This window comes from Apium graveolens, unplaced genomic scaffold, assembly GCF_009905375.1.
Source record: "Apium graveolens cultivar Ventura unplaced genomic scaffold, ASM990537v1 ctg1677, whole genome shotgun sequence".
In the NCBI taxonomy this organism is placed as follows: domain Eukaryota; kingdom Viridiplantae; phylum Streptophyta; class Magnoliopsida; order Apiales; family Apiaceae; genus Apium; species Apium graveolens.
The window spans coordinates 1-11,144 of record NW_027417352.1 but is presented as its reverse complement, the minus strand read 5'-3'; the positions used below and the strand labels follow the sequence as shown (position 1 = coordinate 11,144).

The 11,144-nt window shown below is 35.1% G+C and overlaps 1 protein-coding gene across 1 annotated transcript; it reads right to left on the bottom strand.

The window, feature by feature from the left end:
* Window positions 1-504: 504 nt before the first annotated feature.
* Window positions 505-1,130, bottom strand: LOC141700038 (uncharacterized). Its single transcript, XM_074503812.1, has 2 exons — window positions 847-1,130; window positions 505-712 (listed from the first exon to the last, which is right to left on the bottom strand). Exons 1-2 carry the CDS (start codon window positions 1,128-1,130, stop codon window positions 505-507), a joined length of 492 nt encoding a protein of 163 aa, XP_074359913.1.
* Window positions 1,131-11,144: the final 10,014 nt, after the last annotated feature.

Sequence of the window (11,144 nt, the reverse complement as noted above, 5' to 3'; positions counted from 1 at the left end):
TGACAATGATCTAGACTAGGATATGATACATAGACTCTGGTTGTTTGTCAGTTGTCTAGATTATGATTTTAAAATCTATTTATTAAGTAAAAATTTTGATTATGTAGAGAATATGTTGTGGCCATCTTTTTTATGATTGTTCACCTTTCATGTGCATCTTTAAATTAGAATTCATGGTCGGAAAAAGAGTGTAGTATGGTGCAATATTATATTAATTAATATATTAATAAAATATTTCTATATGTTATTGTAGTTATAAATATTATTAATCATATCTCATTTTCTATATGGCTCGATCTATTACAAGTAACTTTGTACTTTCAACATGAGACTGATTAATTCAATTTATTTCAGAAAAAAATTCTTAAGATAATAAACTTGAACAACATGATGTATCTTCTTCAAAAATACAAGTTTTCAATATTAAAAAGTGGTGAAACATTTACCACAAGCCACCAACTTTAACATAAACGTGAAAAAAAGGCTAGTTCAGATGTTTTTTTACTAATCATCAGAAGTGGACTCGTGACTTCTCTTGATATACTTTTTGGCCCAGACTTGCTTCCCATAAATGGAGTACTTGGTCTTTTTTCCGGGAGGAGCAATGTGTGGAATGACGGACGAAGAACGGCAAACCATTCTAGCGTACAATGGTTGTTCATCACTCGACACATCTTGCATGTACATGACTTCAATGAAATCGCCAAAAATCCTAAACACAGAGGAAAGGCATGTAAACATATATTTACTTACTCACCACATAAACAAATTTTCAACACTATATATAGTATAGTTATGGATTTGCATACATCTGGATGAATATTACATATTAAATTAATTTTATACCTTATGAAGAATTCTCGAATATCCGATTCAGGGAGGTAGTAGCCTTTGGAGAATGTTAAAAAGATTGTTCGATCTTCTGGTGCAACATAAGGTGGTCTCCTCGCAACCATCCACCACCTGCATTCCTCCAAAAATTCACTTAAATCAGCATCGGGATTTTCCAATACATTCCGGATAGGACCCAAGTTTGCACCTAACCCTGGTTGAGGAAACCGACCTACAACATTGTGGTACAAAGGAGGACGTGGCACAAAAACTGGATTGGTGTTACAACCAAACCACATCCTTGTTGATTTGCAGATTTCTTATGATGACCTAATTCAAGATGTACATAGAGAATGCAGATTATGGGACTTAGTTGTTGCAAGTGATAGGGTTTGGTGTAATTCTATTTGACTGGGTAAACAAGTTTCTCTTCAAAACAAACTCTATCTTGATAAACCTATTTGAACTATTCTAATCTTATCCTTTCTAAGGTTTATCTTTTACAACCAACTAACGGGTTGTTTTACAAAGACTTATTCAAATATTTTCAAACAAATAGATTATCCAATCTTATCTCTTCTTTGTTTTGAAAATCAAACCCGTTAGATTTGTGTGTATAAATACACATCTTATTTTTCAGATTCAATAAGAGTGCTTATTCCACGTTCTATCTTTATTCTCTAAAAAACTCTTCTTATTCCATTCTCTTGAATATTCTATTTAAGAAGAAGACACATCTCATATTCTCAGATTACACCTAATGATTCCATTTCTATCTTTATAATCTGAAAACCATTCTTGTTTTATATCTCTTGAATATCCAGTCAAACAAGAAGCTTAGTTGAGTTGTAAACTTTCACATTACATTATTGTATTTGAATCATGTATTATATCACTTGTCCCGGGTTGTGGGAGGTTGATTACAACAGGAAGGCCAAGTAGCTTTGTGTTAGGTAGCTGTGTGCTAGGGAAAGGTTTCTTTCAAGTGAGCCAAGTTTGTAATCAAGGAAAGTTTGTAAGTACTTTGTTTTAAGTGGATATAATACATTCTCTATGCTAGTTGGCATGGGGACTTGGATGTAGGCCATAGACTAGGTGTAGGGGCCGAACCAAGTGAAAACTTCTGGTGTTTTTACTTTTCAGTTTTCAGCATTCTGCATTTTTATTTCTGCATTTTACTTTCTGCAGTTAATTGAGACTGTCCCATTATTGTCTCATTTGTAAAGGGACTGTCCCATTTGCATAAGAGACTGTCCCATTTACCTTGACAGTTAGAATATAATATTATCTATCGAGCCATCGAATTTCATTTGGTATAAGAGCAGGTGCATTTAAATCTCTTTTTAGTGTTTATTTTGCTAGCGATCCATGGCTCAACCAGATAGGTATTCAAACAATTATCCACCACTGCTTCATGGTGCTGAAAACTACAATGACTGGAAGTTTCGGATGAAGATCTTTTTCCAGCGTGACGCATTCGAATGGGATGCTGTAGAAAATGGTTTCACAATTCCGATAAAAGAAGGGAAGCGAAAATCTCTCAAGGATCTTTCTCCCGAAGAAGTGAACGCAATGAATTCCAATGCTAAAGCTATGAACTCACTTATCAATGGCTTTGTAGCTACAGAATTAAGAAAAGTTTCAGCATGTACTATTGCCAAACAGATTTGGGATACAATCAAAGTCAGCCACGAAGGCACGTCTAAGGTACGTGAAGTAAAATTAAGTATGCTAATGAGTGACTATGAAGGTTTCAGGTTGGAAAGAGATGAAAGCGTGCGAGATGCTCAAGGGAGGTTTCTGACATTGATGAACTCTATCTCACTTCTGGAAAGGATCATTCCTCAATCTGAGATTAATAGGAAAATCCTCAGAGCAATACCAAAGAAGTTTGCTCCAAAGGTTACCATTCTGCAGGATTCAACACTGCTTTCGACTATGGATACTCTAACACTGTTCAGTGAATTGGAAGAATTCGAAAATCAGCTATGCAGATATGATGAAGAAGATGAAGCTCCTCGTAAGAAAACTCTTGCACTTAATGCAGATGCAGACGAGTCTCCTGATGATTCTGATGAAGAGATTGCTCTTCTAACAAAGAAGTTTCATAAATTTCTTGCCAAACGGAATGCTTCCAAATGACCTATGAACTCATAGTTTCCAAAAAAGGACTTCAAATCTAATCCGAGCAAGGAGAGTAAAACAAATCAAAAAAAGGATACCTGTTTTGAGTGTGGAAAGAAAGGGCACTTCAAAAAGGACTGCTACAAGCTGAAGAACAAAAAGAAGGCATTAATTACTGGAGTGATGATGAATCTGATGTGGAGATCGATTCAGACGATGAAGTTGCTCAACTTTGCTTTGTTGGACTAGAGGACAACTCAAGTGATAATGATGAGGTACAGAATATTAAGTATAATTCAAATATATCTTCATCCATGTTGAATTTGCAGGTCCAGGTTAAGAAGTTAAAAGAAAAGAATGCTTATTTAAAACAAGCATTAAGTGAAGTTCTTAGTGAAATGGATGACCCCATGAAGGAAGAAGCCTTGGTTGCAGAGAACAAATCCTTGCTTGAAAGGGTTTCAAAACTTACTGAAGAAAATCTATATCTCAAAAATGAGATTGAGATGAAAGATGTATGCCTTGAAGCCTTGAAGAAAGAGTCAATATCTGTTGATCCAGAAACCGTTAAAGAAGACAGTGCTCCTGATCCCCTGGTTCCTGAATTAAAGCAGAAAGTCGAACAGCTTGAAAAGGATTTAGCTAAATGTTTCCATGGAGAAGGAACTTTGAATGCTCTTCTTGGAGAACAAAAATCTTCTCTTGATAAAGGAGGTTTAGGATGTGAATCAATCAAGAAACGTGCATTTCAAGGAGGGTATAAGCGAGCTCCTATAAAATATAAGATGCCTTATGAGAAATGTCGAGATTGTGGCAAAGCTGGCCACCCTACATCTGAATCTAGATTATGTGGTATCAAGGGCCACCCTTCTAACTCATCTTATAAATCATCTACTAGATATAAATCTGCTAATACATCTGTTAATATTGTCCAGATGTGGATTAAGAAATCAGATAGACATTTATATAAGATTTGTGATACTAACCAACCAGGACCCAAGGTTAAGTGGGTACCTAAGAGATAAAGCAATTATTGCAGGTCTGTTTGAAGGTCCATGTTCCACGAAATAAATGGATCATCGACAGTGGTTGTTCACGTCACATGACAGGTGATAAATCCAAGTTTCTATCTCTAGTTGCCAAGGAAGGTGGCTTAGTTACTCTTGGAGATTCAAACACCGTCAGAATTATTGGAAAAGACACCATTGGTAATGACAGGTTTGTTATTTAATGTTTCTTTAGTTGATGGTTTGAAAAATAATCTTATTAGTGTAAGTCAACTTACTGATGTTGGTCATAAGGTTAAGTTCGATAAAGATGTATGTTATATTGGTACTCAGACTAATGAGTTTGCTTTAGTTGCCAAAAGGAAAGGAAATATTTTCGTGTTAGATTTTGATGAACAGCAGGAGGAAATTTGTCTTGCTACTGTTCAAGATCAGCAGAATCTTTGGCATCAACGTCTAGGTCATGTTCACATGGATCTTTTTCGGAAGATATCTTCTCATGATCTGGTACGAGGTCTACCAAAGTTGAAGTACAAGAAAACAGAACCTTGTACAGCTTGCCAACTTGGAAAACAGGTGAAAACATCCTTTACTGCTAAGAATAAAGTATCAACTTATGTTCCTTTGCAGCTCCTTCATCTAGATCTTTTTGGTCCAGAAAGGTATGTAAGTTTGGGAGGTAAGAATTATGATTTGTTATAGTTGATGATTATTCTCGTTTACTTGGTATTATTTTTACGAACTAAGGATGAAGCTTTTGTTGAGTTTAAGGATCTTATTACTAACCTTGAGACTAAGTATTCATTTAAGCTCAAGACTATTCGTAGTGATCATGGAGGTGAATTCGAGAAGGATTTCATAACCTTCTGCAAATCGAGAGGAATCACTCATGAATTCTCAGCTCCTCGAACTCCTCAGCAAAACGGAGAAGTAGAACGCAAGAACGGGACTTTACAGGAAGCTGCCAAAACTCTACTGCATGAGTGTAAGCTTCCAAGAAAATTTTGGGCTGAAGCGGTACACACTTCCTGTTATGTTTTAAATAGAGTACTTATTCGTCCTATTTTGCTTAAAACTCCATATGAATTGCTTAAGAAAAGGACTCCTAACATTAGTTATTTTCGAGTATTTGGTTCCAAGTGTTTTATTTTAGATACTCAAAATAATCGAGGTAAGTTCGATGCAAAATCTACGGAAGGAATCTTCTTGGGATATTCTACTACAAGCAAAGCTTATCGCGTTTATAATTCTGTCAAGAACAAAGTAGAAGAATCCATCAATATTGCGTTCAATGAATCCTCAAGGAATATATCTCAAATTGATGAAGACACTGCGGATCTATCGTCTCATTCCCAAATGAGACAGTCTCATTCTGAAAAGAGTCAGTCTCATTCTGACAAGTCAAACAGTCAAGACTCTCCAGGTCCATCTCAGTCTTTGACAATTCTTCAGGATCTACTCAAGCTTCAGATGAATCTTCTGGCTCTCCAAAGACGCCCGATAGTGTTTCAAATGTGAATTCTGTTACTCCTCCGGGTAAATCTTCACAAGCGGAAATGAGGCAGTCTCTTTTGAATGAGACAACTCCCATTCATTTCCAGGAAGACAATTCTAATGAGGAAGAGATGAGTAATATTCAACTTCCTAAGTCTTCTAGGACTATGAAGAATCATCCACCAGATAATCTTCTTACTGATTTAGATCAAGGGATTTCTACTCGAAGCAGACTTCATAATCTATGTGCATTCTGTGCTTTTGTTGCTGAATTCGAACCAAAAAACGCTCAAGAAGCAGTTGCAGACGAACACTGGTCTGTTGCAATGCAGGAGGAATTGAACCAGTTCGAGCGTTGTGATGTTTGGGAACTCGTCCTACCTCCTCAGGATGCCAAGATCATTGGTACTCGTTGGGTTTTCAAGAATAAGAAGGATGAAGATGGCAACATTATTCGAAATAAAGCTCGTTTGGTTGTTGAGGGATACAACCAGCAGGAAGGAAATGATTACGACGAGACATATGCTCCAGTAGCTCGTTTAGAAGCTATTTGAATCTTAATGGCTTTTGCAGCTCACAAGAAGTTCAAGCTCTATCAGATGGATGTCAAAAGCGCATTTCTAAATGGCTATCTTAAGGAAGAAGTCTACGTGAAGCAGCCTCCAGGCTTTGTTCATGAGAAGTACCCTAACTATGTTTACAAGCTCAAGAAATCTGTCTATGGATTGAGACAGTCCCCTCGCTGTTGGTACGAGCGTCTCAGTCAGTTTCTTGTGAACAATGGTTTCATTCGTGGTACACTCGATCCAACTCTCTTTATTTTCCATAAACGTGATAACTTTCTTTTGGTTCAAGTTTATGTTGATGATATAGTATTTGGATCTTCTAACGAAACTCTGTGTAAGTGGTTTTCTGATTGCATGCATAAGGAATTCAATATGAGTTTGATGGGTGAATTGCAGTACTTCCTAGGTTTGCAAATTAATCAGTCTAATGCAGGAATATTTATTCACCAAGGCAAGTACATAAAGGATTTACTCAAAAGGTTTGCACTTGATTATGTCACACCTAAATCAACTCCGATGAGTACTTCAGTTAAGCTTACAAAGGATGAACAAGGTACACCTGTAGATGTCACTAAATTTCGAGGTATGATTGGCATTGTTATATTTAACTGCCTCACGACCTGACATTATGTATAGTGTATGCTTGTGTGCTTGTTTTCAATCTCAATCTAAAGAATCTCATTTGAATGCCGTTAAACGTATTTTTAAATATTTGAAAGGTACGAGTGACTTGGGATTATTTTATCCAAGCTCCTCTTCCTTTGACTTAATCGGCTTTTCAGATGCTGACTATGCAGGGTCACAGGTTGATAGAAAAAGCACAAGTGGTGCTTGTGAATTTTTAGGAGATTGTTTAGTTGCATGGCATAGTAAAAAGCAAACTTCAGTAGCTCTTTCTACCGGTGAAGGAGAGTACATTGCAGCTGGAAGTTGTTGTGCTCAAATTTTGTGGATGCAACAAAATTGCAGGATTTTGGTATTTCTTATTCAAATATTCCTATTTATTGTGATAATACCTCTGCAATTAATATCTCTAAAAATCCTGTCATGCATTCTCGTACTAAGCATATTGATGTTCGTCACCATTTTCTACGAGATAATGTTTCTAAAGGTAATATTGAGCTTATTTATATATCTACTGAGAAACAGCGTGCAGATATCTTCACTAAGCCTTTAGCTGAAGATAGATTTTGTTTGATGCGTCGAGAACTTGGTATGTGCTCCTTGTGTGATTAATTCTTTTGTCCCTTTTATGATGTTGAGGGGGAGAAAGAGTTGTTTTTCGATTTTGAGAGTTTGATTATGTACTGATTTTATTTGATTTTATACTTATTGTTATATCTGTTGCATAAAGATATAATCTAGATATGCTATTTTGTTGTTACTAACATCTTGAACAGAGCTTAAAGTGTTTTTGATAGGGGGAAATTTTTCTCTTTGTCATCATCATAAAAGGGGGAGAATGTTGATTTGCAGATTTCTGATGATGACCTAATTCAAGATGTACATAGAGAATGCAGATTATGGGACTTAGTTGTTGTAAGTGATAGGGTTTGGTATAATTCTATTTGACTGGGTAAACAAGTTTCTCTTCAAAACAAACTCATCTTGATAAACCTATTTGAACTATTCTAATCTTATCCTTTCTAAGGTTTATCTTTTACAACCAACTAACAGGTTGTTTTAGAAAGACTTATTCAAATATTTTCAAACAATATCTCTTCTTTGTTTTGAAAATCAAACCCGTTAGATTTGTGTGTATAAATACACATCTTGTTTTTCAGATTCAATAAGAGTGCTTATTCCACGTTCTATCTTTATTCTCTGAAAAACTCTTCTTATTCCATTCTCTTGAATTTTATTTAAGAAGAAGACACATCTCATATTTTCAGATTACACCTAATGATTCCATGTTCTATCTTTATAATCTGAAACACCATTCTTGTTTTAACTCTTGAATATCCAGTCAAACAAGAAGCTTAGTTGAGTTGTAAACTTTCACATTATATTATTGTATTTGAATCGTGTATTATATCACTTGTCCCGGGTTGTGGGAGATTGATTACAACAGGAAGGCCAAGTAGCTTTGTGCTAGGTAGCTGTGTGCTAGGGAAAGGTTTCTTTCAAGTGGGCCAAGTTTGTAATCAAGGAAAGTTTGTAAGTACTTTGTTTTAAGTGGATATAATACATTCTCTATGCTAGTTGGCATGGGGACTTGGATGTAGGCCATAGACTAGGTGTAGGGGCCGAACCAAGTGAAAACTTCTGGTATTTTTACTTTTCAGTTTTCAGCATTCTGCATTTCTTATTTCAGCATTTTACTTTCTGCAGTTAATTGAGACTGTCCCATTCATTGTCTCATTTGTAAAGGGACTGTCCCATTTGCATAAGAGACTGTCCCATTTGCCTTGACAGTTAGAATATAATATTATCTATCGAGCCATCGAATTTCAATCCTATCTCCATGAACATCTACAAACTGACTATCACTTGTCAGTATATCTCTAAACGCCCTCACACAAACTTCAGAGACTATATTCCTGACACTCTCATTGACCTTACTCCGTTTCTCCCGAAAGTAGAGCACGTTGATTTCACGAGAGCATAACATCTAAAGCAAACGAGGATCAAACAACTCTTGACCTACGTCCTTGTTCTCCATCCACATAAAAAAACTAGCAATCTCATTTGCAAGTTGGTTAATCAAATGAAATGGCCAAGAAATTACTCTGTGGATAGCATTCTTGCTATAACAGATTCTTTCCAGCCAGATTAAAAATGCCACCACAAACATAGATTCATCAACATTACGACCAAGTTTACGGACTAGCCTAAAAAAATGTCTGGTCGATGGTATGGTAAAGATTAAAATGCTGGTCGCTAATATTTTCATCGAAATACGAAGCTGGATCGTACAAGGCAAACCTATGCTTAAATTCATAGAATTCAAACTCAGTCTCCATTGCCATGACTTAAAAAGAATTATAGGTGTATATAGGTGATTAAATGTGGGAGCAAGAGAGAGGAACTTGAGAGGAAACAGAAACAAAATGTTTAGAGACTAATTTGAAGAGGAAATGTGAAGAGTTTGTACCAGTAAGAACCAAACATAGACAAGAGCGCTCATCTACAGCAGAGACTTGGTGTGAATATATAGGGTGTATTTGACCGCCAGTCGCAACCTTTCGGAGAGGCCGCATCTATTCAAATTTGTTAGGGTTTTTTGGTGTGGTTTTGCTCTCAACGGCTGTGTTAAATCTTGTGGTTGTTCTTTGGGTAAATATCTAATGTAGTGAACCGGACATTTTAAGAAATATTTTGAAATTGATTAGAATGAGAATATGCACCGTTTATCTTTTTCTTTTTTGATAGAAAAATCATAAGATTTATGAAGAATAAATACATATTAATATTTTCAATTTACTCTGTTTTACATAAAGATCTGGCTGATTATTCTACAATTATAAGCTTAAATATAAATCAGGGAATATTCTATATCTTGTTAATTTACTAAAATATTTTTCGTGTAATTCTCTTTTTTTAAAGAGTCATTATTTAAATTCTAAAATACCATCATAATTAACAACAACTTAATGTTGTATAATTGTCATGCACGTGGTATACTTGAAATGCATATATTTGTTGAAAGCTTTGCATTTGAAAAATCAGAAACCATTCGTCTAAACAAAAAAAATCACTAAGATCAAAAACTAAATGACTTATAGCCCAACCCATATCCTAAAAGTCAAAAATTTACAAATAGCGTGAAAGGCAGTTTCCATATCCAGTATTAGTGCATGATGCATAAAATAGTGTGTGTTGCTTAATGCATAATATATAAAATAGTATGCGTGATAGTTTCGAGAAGACACCTTAGATCCTCATTTTATTCATATCGTACTTACCTTTAAATAAATATATTTGATACACAATGATATAAAAACTAAAAACTTAGCTAACATAGATTTGATCATACAATTTGAAATTGTACGTTGGCCAATGATTTTATTCACTTAGAGCCTTATATTTTCCATAAAATCTACATTATTCGAAATATTAGTTTTGCACAATTTGCCCGCATATTATACGTTTGATGGCTATGGATCTCTTTGTACATTCCATTACATATTTTGGTTAAAAATGTTCAAAGGCTTCCTCTACCAATTACAAATACCAAAGGCATCCATAGATCCTTCTCAATCCAAGACACCTAGAAACCTATTCTTGGATTGGATTAAAATCTCCCCATCAGTATCCTTCCGGCACTTGGACAATCTATCGTCCAATGCTTCACTAGTATGTTCACTTAGTAATTTTTGGTGCAGGTAAGCAGTAAATCCAATTCTTTCCACGGTAATTGGTGGCGAACAGAGGAATCTTGTTCATTTAAAAATAACAATTGTGCAGTATAGTCGTCAAATGACTTATTACTATATTGTACCAAAATTATAAATTTGAAATTTACTCAATGGAAACGGTAAAATATATTTCAATTCATCAATTGTATGACGAGCTACTTACTATAATTATTGCCACTTTTTAATGATATCTTTTACGAAGACAACTTATACCCAAAATTATCATCCTCTTTACACGAAAAACCAGCCAACGCAATTCTTGTGTCTAAAATTTTAATTCAATAATAAGGAACAGATTACATAAGACAAACCAGTAGTCAGGTCCCAATGAAACCCAGACTGAAAAGGAAACCGACCAAACATATTGAACACAACCCCAGAGAAATCCAAGAAAAATTAAAGTAAATTCGGTTTGGTATCTGCAACAATCTCATCTTCCATCATGACTTCAATTGTTATCAATTTGTCTTACTTAAAATATCTGATACACTTACTAGTTGTTAATTTCTTGTTCTCCTAAATTCCTCTCCACGTCCTAATTCTTACAATTGTGATGTTAGTAATGATCTTCATACACAAGCTACGATTGTATATTTGTTGTGTGCATCAGTTGTGTTTTGGTCGTTAACTTGTCCAGAGTTAGTTAGCTAAAAAATTACCATAATATAGCATCTCAAACTATAGATCTTTTGTTCTATATTTTAACTATTATCATAAAATCAATGCACCAATGTCTTGTTATATGACCTAATTAAAAATTACAT